The 17,017-nt window shown below is 43.1% G+C and overlaps 1 protein-coding gene across 1 annotated transcript; it reads left to right on the top strand.

Moving 5' to 3' along the window:
- Positions 1 to 4,310: 4,310 nt before the first annotated feature.
- On the top strand, positions 4,311 to 17,015 carry rmdn3 (regulator of microtubule dynamics 3). Its single transcript, XM_080790290.1, has 10 exons — positions 4,311 to 5,091; positions 8,357 to 9,030; positions 11,557 to 11,659; positions 12,214 to 12,274; positions 12,412 to 12,487; positions 14,362 to 14,439; positions 15,286 to 15,384; positions 15,553 to 15,606; positions 15,704 to 15,784; positions 15,931 to 17,015. Exons 1-10 carry the CDS (start codon positions 4,839 to 4,841, stop codon positions 16,003 to 16,005), a joined length of 1,554 nt encoding a protein of 517 aa, XP_080646416.1. The 5' UTR covers positions 4,311 to 4,838; the 3' UTR covers positions 16,006 to 17,015.
- Positions 17,016 to 17,017: the final 2 nt, after the last annotated feature.

The raw sequence follows: 17,017 nt of genomic DNA, 5'->3' as shown, positions 1-17,017 counted from the left end.
AGGGCGAGAAGCGACCGCTTTGGCATGGGGGTCAGATCAACATATGGAATGAATTCTGTACTGGCCATATATGGAGCATGTTTTGAGTGTACATGGTTTGATGAGGACAGATCAACATATGGAATGTCAGAACAGGCCAGCTCCATATATGGAGATCTAAGGGTGGCAGCGGTGTCTTGAATGTACAGGGTTTGATGAGGTCTGGCCATATATGGAGCGTGTTTTGAGTGTACAGGGTTTGATGAGGACATGAAGATCAACATGGAATGTCAGAACAGGCCAGCTCCATATATGGAGATATAAGGGTGGCAAGCGGGGCAGTGTCTTTGAGTGTACAGGGTTTGATGAGGGCCCAGGTAGGGCCAGGCCTAAATCTTCGAGTTTTCGATGAGGTCAGTGCCGTGATCTTCATATATGGAGATAGCCATATATGGGGCATCAACCATATATGGAGATGGCAGTATATGGAGCATCTACCATACAGTATATGGTAGTGACGTGTCACGAGGCGTGATGTTACGAGGCGTCATGAGCTGACAACCATATATGGAGGTGTGACCTTACTGACGGACAGGTTTCATAGTAATGTGCGACCTACAGTCGCAATTAACACTTCTTTTACTGTGTTGACCTCGAAATGGATCAAGCATTTTACCTTTGTCACTTAATCCCATTTAGACAAAAATATACGAATATGAATTGAAACATAAAAGCGATGTCATGTGGAATGCAGGTAGCCACGAGGCAAGAGTCTCCTACTCTCCGCCATTGAACAGTGCTTTCTTCTGTCACAAGTAAAATGCCAAGCTATTGCACCTCACACCAGATGGACTAAATTATAATTTGATCACTTCCACAAGGACATACAAATTAATAATAATTAAATAATTTTGAGTGTTTCATTCTCCACTAGTAACCCTCCCCACCAAACAGGCACCCAGAACAACCAGTAGGAGGCGCTAGTGCACTGACAACTGTCAAGGACACAAGTGAAGCGCCTCTTTAATGATGGTGTTGCGGCTTGCATTGTGTGAACACATTCTTATAATTACTGGTCCATATTTTCCATACAGAGTACAAGTGGTGGTATCACTTCCTTCTTCATCAGGAGAATACGTGGAAGGCAAAGTAAGTTGCATCATGTTTAATAATAATAGATTCACTGATCTAACCGGCGGCTCAGGGGTAGAGTTGCCGGAGGTTGCCAGTTCGAACTCGGGCTCCCGTCGAAGTGTCCTTGAGCAAGACACTGAACCCCTACTTGCTCCTGATGTGCTGGTTGGTGCCTTGCATGGTTTCGGCGTATGAATGCGTGTGTGAATAGGTGAATGTAATACAATCTATGCAAATATCTTCGCAATATAAATGCACCATTTACGGGCCGTAGCCAAACACACATTAATTTGGGGGTCCTTCATGACACAAAGAAGTTTGAGAACCACTTGTAGATATTTTGCAGATTGAATGAGCCATTTCACTAAAACATTTCTTGTTCTCCAGATATCTACCATGTGTCAAGAGCCAACAACACAAGCAGTTCTGTTCCGACAGAATCATTCATTAGTACCAACAATTAATGGAGTGTGTTAGCAATTAATGTCGATACTATTCATTAAAAGTGTACCGTATTTCTTTCTTTTTTTGTGTTTTGTTTAACGGTTAAAGCTCTATTATATAGCCTATTCCAATAGTAATCAATGGTGTATTGTTTGTTCAGGAACAGGTGTTTTCCCGTTTCTCCAGTAAACACTAAACAGAAAATACAATTTCAGGTCGGGAAGGGATAGCCATTTTATCCAATCAGGAGAGAGAACCCTACCATGATCATTTATCAGCTTCAATTTTATAGTGATCCAGTTCCAATTTTGTCTCTTCTGTCATCTGTTTAATAAAGATGGGGAGAGCCTTATTCATTGTCAGGAAATTCGACCACATCACACCCATTTTAGCTTCCCTGCACTGGCTCCCAATCTCCTTTAGAATTGATTTCAAAGTCCTTCTCACGTTATACAAGGTCTGGTCTCGCTCCACCCTACAGCTTTGATCTAATCTCCCCCTACGTCCCAACTCGCTGTCTGAGATGAGATCATCAAGCAAAGACCTTATAGATCCCCAAGTCTGTAATTTAAAGACCAAAGCAAGTCCTCTTTTAAATCCCTATACTGAAAATGCACTTATAGATTAGCCTTCAGTGCCAACTCTTATTATTATTATTTTTATTTAATTTAACTGATTATTGAAATCTCTTCTGTTGCTTATTTTATTTTGCTGACTTTTGAAATGTTTCCTGTTGCATCTTGTTCTGTTGTTTGTATCCTTGTTCCTTAAGTGTGTAAAGCACTCACAATTTCGAAAGGTGCTATATAAAGAAAGTTTTATTATTAATATTATTATTTACTCTATATAGCAATGATTGCTATAGGGCTATTTAACACTTACTTTAATTTATGAATGATCACGTACAGTACATCACCTGCAAATTGTAATTCACAAGGTTTGCTGTCAGTTCACCCCTTTGCGGGGTGTGTGGGTCAATATGTCAATGGGGTGGGTGGGGGGTAGGCCTATCATGGGTAAAGTTAATTGAGAATCTGTCCACATCAAGGATGCAGCACTGTGGTCCTCGCCTCGGTCACAACAAAGCACTTTAAAACAGCGGTGCTGAATGAAGGTATAGACCTAATGTTATTCCTCCTGTGTCTTGAGCCATAATATTGTCCTCTTCTGTCTTAACCACATTAACAATGGCGTCCCTATTTTGGGAAAAGAAAAAGAAAACAGCAACACTTGCACATTGGCTATATACTGTTGATTGTACAATGAAATGCTTACTGCTGTGTCAGGCCCAGTGGTGGCACATCTTGCACATTGCATGGCTATTTTTGCTATTTGTTGTACAATGAAATATAGGGCGTTAAGTGTTTAAGACTGCTTTGCCAGGCCGAGTGTTGGCACAGATGTGAATTTGTGAAAGGCATTGCTGTTGGTCCAATGCAGTTGCTTACCGTGTCCTTGGTTTGCACCCCAGTCGTGCAACAGATGTGGTCCAAGTGCACTTAGTAGCCTACGGCCAGAGCCCCAAATCCCTAGGCCACTAGGCCTATGCTAGACAGTTGGGTGGGACTTGCCATGCCAGAGATAGGTTGAAGAGAGCATAAAGCTATATCTTGGAAATGTGAGCATGCATGCTTCCTATTGCCATAGGGGAGTATTCCACCAGATTGTTGTTAATGTGTGAACTTTGCTGAATAATGTATTTTATTTGTATTTTTTGGAAAGAATATATATATATATTTTTATGTCAACAAAATGCATACAATGTAATTAAACAGCTTCAAGGTCTCTGTTGTCCAATTACTGTCTGTATAGGGACAGTGTCCAGACATCTAGCCTATCCTAACAATCCACTCTTATGACAATGAAATGCAGGACTCAGGAGTAGCCTAGTAGGCCTATACCCTACACTAAACAATACAATTGGTATTAAAAGTGGTCAAGTGAGTGGTCACTGTGGTGTGCGGCGCTTCAGTGCTTCTGTAGTGACGCGGTTTACCATTATAAATAAATAATTCCAAAATAAAAGTCCATGAATAAAGATAATAGGCAATTTGTAACCGTAAATGTGAATAACATTAGATAATTGTATGTATCCTAACTTTATTTGTTCTTCAAAAATGGCACTTTTGCACGTATGATGTGCTCATTTTATACAAACCACACTTCCACCACACATCTCTCTATGCAAAATAAAACCTGCACACTCCCACAAAACATATAGACTACATTGCATTCGCCAAAAATGTCTTATTTACTGTTTAAATATTACTTTTCTGAAACACGCTATTCTTGCTCAACCTCAACAGCCTACGTCAAAATCGTCATGTTGGCGTCTACTACGCCAACTACGTTCACTTCATGGGGCCAGTCCTTCACAGTGACACACACGTTAGATCAACCACGCGACCGGGATGGTTTCTACCCCTCAATGTCGTGCCTACTCTACACTGCCATCCGAAGGCCCCTCCCCCTTTCACTGCTCCTGTGTCGCCAACTACGTTCACTTAATGGGGCCAGTCCTTCACAGTGACACACGCGTTATGAACCACGCGACCGGGATGGTTTCTATCCCCTCAATGTCGTGCCTACTCTACACTGCCATCCCAAGTCCCCTCCCCCTTTCACTGCTCCTGTGTGTGACCTGTGAACTACTCTCTGACTGCACTGTCACTGTCACTGGGGGGCGAAATTCTAGTAATTTATATCTATAGACGTCCGTATGAGTCATGAGAAGAACTTTTATTGTTGTAACACCGAGAGAGCATTTCAAGCCGGATGTTTCGTGGTGCTGAATTTAGCACTTCATTGGCAATTTGGCATAATAACAAACAGACGAAGCGCAAGAAGCGACGCGCACGACAACCACCATTAGCATGGTGGCTTTTTGTAGCGTTTAAGGTCAACGCTCGTATGTATATGTTTAGATAATGTTTCGCGTAACAAGACGCGTGCGGTAGTGATATGTACTAGTATTAAGGAGATCGTCAAAGCAGAAAACCTCACGAATATAGATCCGACCAGACCACCACGCTAGTTCATGTGACAGCTCGCTGCTTTGGTGTTGATGATAAACGGTTGGTAAACGTCTCCTATAAACGACTTTACTTAACACGTTACATTATACAACATTGCATAGCTTACTGTCATCTATAAGTCGGACAATTGATCGAATATTTAACTCCATTTGAAGACGTATATTTTCATTTCTTTTTTTAATATTAAAACCTGCCAGTTTGTATTATTTTCGCCTGGTTTTGTCGTGGTGGTTGTGAAGAAGCGTAATGACCTCGTCGTTGGGTAGGAGTGGTTTGATAGGACTGGCTGTGTCGGCCACCGCTGGCCTCGGTTTGATAGCGTACATCATCTACAAAGAGGTCACGAGGAGGAGATCCCAGAGACCTCTTCTGCTGCTGGGGACCAGCAGCAGCCATCGTGATGGGGCCAGTTCAGCTCCTCGGCTGTTTGACAGCACCGATGATGATGATGATGATCATGGGCCAATAGCTCTGCTGCAGGAGACCCTGGATGCTCAAGGTAGGGTCGACGCACGATCACGTGTGTGTGTGTGTGTGTGTGTGTGTGTGTGTGTGTGTGTATGTGTGCGTGTGTGTGTGTGTGTGAAAAAGCCACCAAGCTTGTCTTAAGTCAGAAAATATGCTATATGAGAGAAGGAAGATACCCAGAGGATGATGAAGTAGCAAAAGTATTGCTGTTTAAGAAATCCAGGATACACTGACTAGTGATCTTCTACCCAATGTCATCTTTCACATAACTTCACAATTGTATAACTATGTAATCTGCCATGTAAGAAGCTTGTTTTTAGTTGGTTATGCATTTGATCATCGTTTGCCAACTGTCGGTTTACTATCATTGTTTATGTAAAATGTAAGTAAAAGTGTCCTGTAAGTCCATATGGGCTGGGCTTCCTTGGAAGCATGACACTTGAATAAAGAACAATCAATCAATCAAACCACGAGAAAGAGTGGCGTGCCACCTATCACCTATTTATTCAACCTCCTGATATTGTACAATATGGTAAAGGCCTCGCCCTGCACTAATCGAATGTTAAACATCTTATACAACTATAACTAAAAAATACATTGCATGGATGCACCATGGACGTATCTTCAGTGATGTTTCCTGAGGTCAAAACAGGGTTTCGGGTCTTCCATCATCATACCCCTCACTCAGGCGACCCAGTTGGGGTTGATCAAATCCCGACTTACGTCCCAGTAGGCTAGCTACCCTCGATCAGTCCATCAGGGAATGAGCAAGGCCACACAATCCGTTGCCCCGGAAAACAACTCTGCCGGGACTGGGAGAACCAAAATCTGGCGCGTGGAAGGACTAGGCTCTGTGGGTTGACTCCTGTCTGGGCCCCTCCTACGTCTCACCAGGTCCACTCCTGCTCTCACCAGACCCAGGACCTGTGTGTTGCACCAGACTCCCAGCACCAGGCACTCCATTCAGGAGTGGTGGATTATAATGGCCCTCGTAAAGGCCTAAAATATACACATGCATATATCCCTGTTCAATCTGACTCTGCTGACTGTGGATTCATGAGAGCAAAATAGTCTTTTACACTTGACAAGTCCCAAATGTTTAGTAACAAGATTGATCACTATTACTTGGATTTCCCTGTAAACCAAATGACCCAATCCCTTACATACGTTTAACTGTGAAAATTAGAAAGAAGTGAGAAAAGTTTATTATTGTCAAGTTGTATTGTAAAATAGGAGACTAAATGGGGTGCGCACGCTTTTCCGACACACCGAAGATCCGAAGCGGGGGGACATTAGGGGTGCAACGGTTCAGTTACACCTCGGTTCGGTTCGTACCTCGGTATGGGGGCCACGGTTTTCGGTTCGATTTCGGTACATGTTTTGCATAAAAAGAACAGGAAATTTCCAAAATTGCGCTAACAATGTCCCCTGTGGTGGAGAACACTCTCTCACTTGGAACAGAGGTTCCAGGGACACAGAAGTGACGACGTGCAGCTTTTGCTACATGGGGGAACCTGCTCTCGTTGCTCTTCCACCAGGCAAAAGGATCACTATCAACATTGATGCAGTCCGCTAACCTGTATGATGTGACTTCCTCCTCAATTAACTGGGAATGGGGCTTGACCCGGTTCTGTGTTTTGAAGACGTCTCCAAATAGATCTGCCCCGACTAAATCAGTTTAAGGCATACATACTCCGGTAATTTCGTTTAGTAAAACCAGAGATGTGTTGGGTTGGGTGAGTCGCTTATCACCTTCAGTGACGCTATGTTATGTTTTCCCAACCATCGCGGTGTGCAGATGCATAGTCCAGTTTTAGTTAATAAATAAAATATGGGTGCATGTCTTCTTTTCCGACACCTAAATAGCCGACGGGACAATGGTCTGACAGTTTCGGACCATTGTTCGAAATACCGTCTTTTTACTCCAACAGTTAGACATGACATTAGACAGACAGAAGTTCCTGCAATAGTCAGACAAACCGTAGTTAAGACGAGGCAACAGTCCGACACGGGAGACGCGCAGCAACGCAAGTGAGTGTGCGTGCGTGGGCGCGGCGCACACACGTGTGTGTGTGTGTGTGTGTGTGTGTGTGAGAGGGGGGAGGAAGAGAGAGAGAGGGGGGAGGGAGAGAGAGGGGAGGGAGAGAGAGGGGAGGAGAGACCCTGCTGCGATCGCGAAAATGGCCCAGAACAGAGCCTCGTCTGGGACGTGTCGAGTCCCTAAAAATCATGGAGGTCCCGGACCGGTCGGGACCGCCATGATTCGAGCTTGTAGATTCCTCTCTAGAGAAACCCCTTAATTGTTGCTTTTCCCTGTGTGCAACTGTGCGTCACTCAGCAATAAGGTGAAACAGAACACAAAGATGAGTAGCATATATATATATTTTTTTTAATATATTTTTTATCCCACGATTTTGTAACCCATTTTTCACCCCTGTGTCAATCATCTAATGTGATCCTGGGCTCTACACATCCTCCGCCAACCTGGGGAGAGCAACGGACTTAACTCATGCTTCCTTCATGCTTGGGTGTCCAAGTTGCTCCTTTACACCTGACAGGGGGGAGTTTCCCTGGTTGGACGTAGCGCGTGGAAGGAACACGTTATTCCAACCAGTTCCTTTCCCCTCCATCAGGCGCCCCGGCTGGCCAGGAGGAGGCAGTTTAGAGACCAGGATTACTGCATGTTTTTTTGGGGTACCTACCCTAGGGGACACGGGGAGAACATGCAAACTCCACACAGAAAGGCCCTTTCGCCAACCTCGCCTTCGGGTATGGGCACTGATGATGCGGAGGAGGAAACATGCCACCAGCACCCACAGCGCCCCGAGCGGGAATCGAACCCAGGACCTTCTAGCTGTGAGGCGACAGCACTAACAACTGTGCCACCGTGCCCCAGCATATTTATAAAAATAAATAAAAGCATATTTATTTTTTAACACGCAGCACCTCTCTCTCTCTCTCTCTCTCTGTGTGTGTGTGTGTGCACTGCTGCGCAATACTGTGACACAGACGCGGTAAATAATATAGCATAAATAATAGTCTTCTGTCTGTCTAATGTCATGTCTAACTGTTGGGAGTAAAAAGACGGTATTTCGGACAATGGTCCGACACTGTCGGACCATTGTCCCGTCGGCTATTTGGGTGTCGGAAAAAAGACCGCCTCCCAATAAATATACCCCAACACCCTTGACTGTCAACACTGCAACTAACCCACACCCTATCCCACCAAAACCACCACTGCTTCCTCTCCTGCTTGATCCCTACTCCACCTTCCCCAACCCCGTTGTGTCCCCCAGAGGCGGAGGCCCAGCAGCAGGCGGTGGCAGCGGTGGAGGCAGTGGTCCAGGGCCTGTCTCCAGAGCAGCAGACGGAGTTGAGGAACCAGCTAGACCAGGTGCTGAGCTGCGTGTCCTCACTGCGCACCGAGGTGGCCGAGCTGAGGGGTGGACTACAGGATATCGCCTCGCAGATCATCCAAGATGTCAAGAAAGGTGTGGAGGACAGCCAGCGTGCACGCAGACGTCGTCACATCCACAGGGGCCGTGCTGACTCTCAGACCTCCAGTTCTGTTTACTTCAGTGCCAGCCAGGGCAATGCCAGCATGTATGAAGGGGAGACCAGTGAAGGAGGGTACTCCACAGCCTATGCAGAATCCGACTACACGGACCGTGACACGGACAGGGAGGAGGGGGGCGAGAGAGAGCCGGACCAGGAGTCTGAGAAGGAGGAGGACGAGGAGGACGAGGAGGAGAAGAGTTGCGCCACCATTCTCACCCTGCGCCAGGACGACTCCCAGGATGAAGTGGAGGAAGAAGAAGAGGGAGAACATAAAGAGGAGAGGCTGGAGGTGGTGGCGTCGGTTCCCAGCGGCGAGCTGGCTCTGCTGTTGGCACAGAGTGACGTACTACAAACGGGCGATGCCACCCTCAAAGCGGAGGGCTTCCGTCTGCTGCTCGCCCACAGAGCACAGGTGAGCGAGAGGGAGAGGTCTGTGAACATCCTAAGGCAGGGGTATTCAATTAGATTACGCCGGGGGCCTGTAGAATGATTGTGTGTGTGGGGGGCCGCACAGTGTGTCTCAAAATGCTTTTTGTGCTCAAACACGAAGATTTATGTATATTTCCGCACAGTAATGAGCAGGACAATATGTCTATACAGGTATATGCTACCTTAGAATTAGTCTAGGAAAATTGGCCTCAGATCCTGTCCAGCAGGGGCGTGGCCCAGTGCGTTGCGCTTCAAATGAAATGCGAATCAAAAGACAGGGAGTTCCACATGGAGTGGGCGCTACATCTAAATAAGACGGAAGGGAAACAATTGCTCCTTGAGCGGTGGTGGCCTACTACAATTCAATTTGGAATTGGATTCCCTTCTGACTATTTTCATGGTATGCACAGTGCTTCAGACCGGAAAGGGGAGTGTCCGCTCAGATTCTGAGCGCAACGTACTTCCCTCACAGGGATACGTTCCTTTTTTCCCAGAAGTTCCTTTTTTCTCGCCCGCCTAGTGGCGAAAAATAAAACTTCTGGGAACTCAGATTACCTTAGAATAGGCCTAGACCTATTTGACAGTGCATAAACAGCATTGCTTTGACATTAATGACCATCAGCTGGACGGACACACACACGCACTGTAAAGGCAGTCTGTGGGACTGATGCTCAAAAGACAATTCATAATAATGAATAATGAGGCAACACAAGATTTCAGAGTTATGGAGTATGAGGATTTTTACTCGAGTAATGAGACAAGACTTACAGGACCTGTTCATGTATGGAATCCCAGTCTGACTCCACGAATAGAGAAAGGCGACAGCTTTTATAGCTCACTCCCACCATAACCAAACCAGCCAACATAGCCTCAAGACATTCAACAAATGGGATGTAACATCGTAAAACAAACGGGACCAAACCAGCACCACAGGGGTGTGACAGATAGAGATAATCTCAGACTGTAACTTAAAGTATTATTAAATGTTCATCTCTTAATTTCCACAACAACACTCACTCTGCTGTGGGCAGTTCAGAAACCCGTCCACGACCACCAGTGACATCATCGTTAGGCAGATTGTTTTTTAAACAATATTTATTTATGTGAGAATAGTTTATCAGACTATAAAGATCAGATTACATAGAGCAGTGATTCCCAAAGTGGGGTTCGGGGTCCGGGGACCCCCAGGGTCCTTGAGGCAGTTCCAGGGGGTCCCCAGGGAAATGATGGTTTGGAACCAAATGGACCCTTATGGGTCTGTAACTCTGAGAGTGTTCAAATGGAACCATATGGACCCTAACAGGGTTTATTATCGTGAGAATGATGGCTTCCATTTTCGCATTGCAACTTTTCAGGACTAGAAAGCCTGCAGTTTCTATTAGCTTGGATTCTCCATTGATGTCACTGTTGGGTGGGTTTCTGAACTGCCCACAGCCCTCCTATGTGACACAAAAGAACGTGCCATTTTATCATGATTATTAGTGAGGACCTATTATATGAAGATATAGGTTGAAAAGTGGTCCTTTAATGATTACTGTCATTATGGTAATCTCACAATTAATATCACACACACCATACCTGTAACTTTTATTAGCCCTCTTATTATTCAAAAAGAAAAGAAGACATTTTTTATTATTATTATTTTTTAATTCTTCCAGGGGCCACAAGGGCATGTGGCCCGCAGGCCGCCAATTGAATATCACTGAAGGTCTGTGAACACCCCCCCCCCCCCCCCCCCCCCCAGGGGTCTCTCCTAGGCCCCCTCCTTTCATCCCTCCCTCTACACCAGGGGTGTCGAACTCAACTTGGGGCGAGGGCCGCATAAGCAAACATTCATCGACAATAGGTTTGGTGTAGAGTCTACACAAAACCTATTGTGGATGAATGTTTGCTTATTTTTATTTGCCCACTAGAATAGGGACGCTAGGGTTCATATGGTTAACCCATTCTGTACGGGAATCCCTTTTGGTGTTTTAAGCATTGCTATTGAAAAATAGCAGATCTACAATTTTCTTTTAATTTCGACGTCAGACCTAAATGGGTTAAAGGAGGTGCTCTTGTATCAATTGCTTTGGGAATTTTATGGGTTGAAAATTAGACTCCAATGCAGGGTGGATTATCCACTTGCATATTCAAATGTAGAACATGACAGATGTAAATGGTCACATGACCATAGTTAACCCATTCTGAACGGGAACCCATTTTGGTGCAGCATCATGTTATGCTTTAGCTATTGAAAAATAGCAGATCTACAAGCTCATAGCGCGCTACGAGCTTGTAGGTCTGCTATTTTTGAAAAATCGAAGAACAACTGACATTTTTTAGAATCTGATCTCAGGTCAGAATGGGTTAATCAGACCAGTGTGTGTCTGTCCAGTGGAAACCTCGTATCAATCTGATCTCAGGTCAGAATGGGATAAATGGTTTTCTATATTTGCTTATCTTCATGTGTCTGTGGATGAGACTATAAATGTTTCTTTCCCCTGTTGCCATGACATCACATTCACAGTACGGAGACAGTCGGGAGTTTCTATGGCGACTGGCGCGGGCATACAGTGACATGTTCGAATCGACAGAGGACAAGCAGGAGAAGAGATCCTTTGCGGAACAGGGTAATGTACTCATACACAGGTAGTTTATATCGTTTAACCCATTCTGACCTGAGATCAGATTCATACGAGGTTTCCACTGGACACACACTGGTCTGATTAACCCATTCTGACCTGAGATCAGATTCTAAAAATGTCAGTCGTTCTTCGAATTTTTCAAAAATAGCAGACCTACAAGCTCGTATCGCGCCACTCGGTGGCGCGATATGAGCTTGTAGATCTGCTATTTTTCAATAGCTAAAGCATAACATGATGCCAACACCAAAATGGGTGCCCGGTCAGAATGGGTTAAATACCGTTTAAATACCAGCTTTGCCGAGCTTTGCCGTTTATGAATTTGTATCCTGAAAAGTAACGGTTCTGTACAAATGCAACTTGAAATTCCCAATTGTGTATAGTTGGATGATCAAAGAGTGCTGTGCCAAGTTGAAACCATAGGTTGAAACATCAGCTGTGTGAAATTAACATTGTTGGACAATTGCATGATTTGATATTATATTCCCAACCATTGGGATAATACCGACTGTCATTATATCTTTAGCTTTAACTTCTAACAGGCCGCGAGGAGGCTGAGATTGCACTAAAGAAGACTGGCCTGAACGCTGAATGCCACAAATGGTAGGATGCTGAAATGAACCTTTTGAATCTCCGAACCTGTAAAATGTTTAACCATTTTGACTTAACGTAACAATTTGGGTGTGTCGTCTTCAACAAACTTTTCGATGTGAATTCATTTCCATTTAAACTCTGTCCAGGTTTGCAGTACTAGCAAGTCTGACCTCCCAGTATGACAGCATGCATGGCAAACTGAAGAGCGGTCACATACTCAAGGTCAGTGGTGAAAGGTACCCGTTCAGGCCTGACGTCGACATTTAAAAAAAGAAAAGTGTTCTAAATCATGACAATTTTCTGAAAGATTTGAAGCACATTTTTACGATTTTTCAAAAATAGCAGACCTACAAGTTCTGAGCTTGTAGATCTGCTATTTTTCAATAGCCAAATTATAACATAATGTTTAAAACACTAAAAGGGGTTCCCGCCCAAAATGGGTTAATACATTTAGTGCGTGAATTACGTTTAGTGTTGATTATCGTGTATTAATCTAATTATAGTAAACTAATACTATTACACTAAAATGGATAAAGATGAAGGGAAAATAGATCTTTTTATAGTACAGTAATGTTTCAAGTTTACCCAATCAACACAAACACACCCAAATCAAATCATATTATGGCGCGCATGTTCAATCAATTATTCCATCAACGCAAACGGCATAAACAATATTACTTTGCCTCTTCTACAAAAATAAAAGGTACAAGTTAGCGTTCTCTTGTATCATACCATACATACTATCATTTTCCACCACGGAGTAACCTCGCATCAGACTATCCAGCAGGACAGTCAAGGCAGGCAGTGTCGGTAGGCCAATCACAGGCAGGCGGGGCGTCACCATGCCTATGCTCAGACACAAACGGAATTCATGCACATTTACTGTGCTCTTAATTAACCCATTTTGGGCAGGAACCCCTTTTTGTGTTTTAAACATTGTTATAATTTAGCTATTGAAAAATAGCAGATCTACAAGCTCATAGCGCGAGCTTGTAGGTCTGCTATTTTTGAAAGATCGTGAAAATGTGATGCAAATTTGGAATATATATATTTTTTCAGAACGAACATTTTTAACTCAAATCTTTGCTTCTGGAGGGTCTCCCTGGAACTACATATTTTCAGATGGGGGGCCAGAGGCCAATTTTCGGGGTCTTTGACATGAAATATTGAGCACCACTGATATAGAAACATGGGTATTTCAGAAAACTGTCATGATTTAGAAGACATTTTTAAAATTTCGACGTCAGGCCTAAATGGGTTATGTACAATTGAATTTAGAGGCACTTTTACTTTACTTGAGGAAGAGGATGTCCATTTAATTCTATACTACATTTGTAATTGTACTCCACGACACCTTAGGGAAATATTGTACTTTATATGAGACTAAAATTGTTTAAAATTGTTTGAAAATAACGTTTTCAGCTTACAGATGGCAATTTCAAAACATTTTGAAACATTTTGAAAACGTGGAATACAGGACTTTTACTACGTACATATTTCTACATTGTGTTTTTTTGTCGTCTAAACCACAGTGGGCTACGGTGGTCAATGACAATTCTACAATTAAGCACCAACCCTTAACACACTTTTCTGGGGATATCCCTGAAATATCAGCGTTAATCCCACTCCAGAGCAGTGTCTGTAAACCCAGGGCTATTTTTGGTAATATGATATCCCACTTCAAAATATGGTAGAGTGACCAATCCCTTAGCTATGGGCCTAAGGGCCTTTAAACTGGCTTGGCTCAGGGCTAGGTTCAGTGTGAAAGCATCGGGTTTCATCACACTCCTTCATCTATCTCCAATAGAGCCTTTCACTGACTTCAGTATGCAGTTCAGTTCCCCATCACTAGAGGGCACCATAGGATTAGATTACATACTTGGGACATTTGGTGGCCTTTTAGTTTCTTCATTGAGCCTGACAACAGACCTCTTGTGTTCTGTTGAACAAGATTATTATTATTATATTTGATCTCAGTGGAACTTGATTCAATAAAATGACAATAATTTAAAAAAGATCACGCATTTTAGTTTTCTGTACGATATTTTAAGAGTTGTGTGTTGTAGTTAATGTGCTGGTATTCTTGTTCTCTGCAGGAGCATTTAGACCGCGCAATAGCCATTAAAGATGACGACCCTCTGTGTTTTTTCCTGCTTGGGCGATGGTGCTATGAGGTGAGCCAAGGAAACTGCTGACATAACTAATATATATATATATATATATATATATATATATATATATATATATTATCATGATATATATATATATATATATATATATATGGTGCTATGAGGTGAGCCAAGGAAACTGCTGACATAACTAATCCTTGAGTTGTTTTCAAGGAGCAAAGCTAATCTCTCCTCGTCGTCATGCCTTCACTAATTTCACAAGTTACTTTTGTCATACATGGTGTACTTGATCTGTTTCTGCAACATCATTTGGTTCAAGGCATGGATGAATGATAGACGCTTGTGTGTTGTGCGTCTAGGTAGATGAATGATAGACGCTTGTGTGTTGTACGTCTAGGTAGATGAATGATAGACGCTTGTGTGTTGTGCATCTAGGTAGATGAATGATAGACGCTTGTGTGTTGTGCATCTAGGTAGATGAATGATAGACGCTTGTGTGTTGTGCATCTAGGTAGATGAATGATAGACGCTTGTGTGTTGTGCATCTAGGTAGATGAATGATAGACCTTGTGTGTTGTACGTCTAGGTAGATGAATGATAGACGCTTGTGTGTTGTGCATCTAGGTAGATGAATGATAGACCTTGTGTGTTGTGCATCTAGGTAGATGAATGATAGACGCTTGTGTGTTGTACGTCTAGGTAGATGAATGATAGACGCTTGTGTGTTGTGCATCTAGGTAGATGAATGATAGACCTTGTGTGTTGTGCATCTAGGTACAGTAGATGAATGATAGACCTTGTGTGTTGTGCGTCTAGGTAGATGAATGATAGACGCTTGTGTGTTGTGCATCTAGGTAGATGAATGATAGACCTTGTGTGTTGTGCATCTAGGTAGCGACCCTAGGATGGCTGGAGAAGAAGGCAGCGGCTGCGCTGTACGAGAGCCCCCCCTCTTCTACTCTACATGACGCCCTGGAGAACTTTCTCAAGGTGCTCGTCTACACTCGTGCTTAATTTGTACAGCAACGTATAATTCACTTCAGGCTTTAAGGCTTACAGTAATACCTGAGGAGGCAGAACATTTTCTTATCAAATGTTTGACAGCACAACATTAAAACATTGCTCTTCTCTTGACGTTCCGTCATACATCATCTTCAGGCAGAGGAACTTGACCCGGGTTTCTCCAAGAGAGTGAGACTTTATATCGCTAAGGTAAATGAAAGATTGAATAAAAACAGTACAATTGCTGCCTCAATGTTTTCTTTCAAAGTAGTGTTCAATGTGATGTTATTTGGCTTTTTTTTTTTAGTGTCACATGGAGCTAGGAAATATCTCTGAGGCAAAGAATTGGACCATGTTGGCTTTGAAGATGTCCAATTCCACTAATGATGTAAGGCTGTGATTCTATTCCTATTTTAGGTAGCACAATATTGTCATTGCGTGTAGTATATTTCAGAACATATTATTTTCCATAATACAGGACAGTTAAAGGAATACATTTGTATTCATGCTTGATTGTGTCTTTGTTCCCCCTAGGATGACGACACTGCTACGTTGGAGACGCAGCTCCGGGCCTTATTGACAAAGCAGCAGACTAGTAGTCTAGACTAGTCTAGACTAGTCTGGACTACTAGACTAGTCTCAGACTAGTGGCCTACATTCATGCCTCTGGTAGTCCAGCCAGGCTGCCTGCCAGTGGATGGAATGTGATGCTTTAAAAGCATCACTTTTAAAAACACTGCACTAATCACACCTCCCTCTGTGGTCAGAGGACATTTATATCGGTCACTGTGAAATGACACATGGAGTGAGGTTTGTGGAAGAAGTTCTATATTTATTTATTGCATTGTGTGTTTGGAAGCTACAGCTGCTGACCACATTCTAACTGGATTTCTGTTAACATGACCATATTGTGGCGGCACATGGCTTTTCTTTTTCCAATACTGTATTTTTAAGTGTCGAGTCCATAATGCTTGCCCTTGACCAAACGTGTACTTTGTAATGTCATTTCAGCTCATTTTCCTGCATTAGTTGGACAGATATAGATGTGATGCACGGTGGTGGAATTGTCAGATTGTATTAATTTAATTCATTCCAAGATTATAATAATCCAGTAAAGTGATACATGATTGGAGGATGTCTCTGTTCCTATGCGTTCTAATTACCGCGATACATGATTTGGATGTCTCTGTTCCTATGCGTTCTAATTACCGCGATACATGATTTGGATGTCTCTGTTCCTATGCGTTCTAATTACCGCGATACATGATTTGGATGTCTCTGTTCCTATGCGTTCTAATTACCGCGATACATGATTTGGATGTCTCTGTTCCTATGCGTTCTAATTACCGCTAATCCAGTAAAGTGATACATGATTGCTTTATTATAACCCACACATTCCGTTTTTTGAAGCATTGTCGTGAGATTGCATGTACGTCTTAAAATTGATGACATGCTTTAATCATTCCTTATTTATAAGTCTATCATGAGCATTGCAGTGAACTCTTAAAACTGACATGAAAAGCATCAATAAAGATGTGTGTGAAGTATTGTTTTGTCGTTTACGTGGCATTCAAAAAAGGAATGAATTACCCTAATGATAAAACAGATTTATTACTTAGTC

Source organism: Protomyctophum bolini, assembly GCF_963924005.1.
Source record: "Protomyctophum bolini genome assembly, chromosome: 19".
In the NCBI taxonomy this organism is placed as follows: Eukaryota; Metazoa; Chordata; class Actinopteri; order Myctophiformes; family Myctophidae; genus Protomyctophum; species Protomyctophum bolini.
The sequence above is the reverse complement of the archived record's forward strand: the minus strand, read 5'-3'. Positions and strand labels throughout refer to the sequence as shown.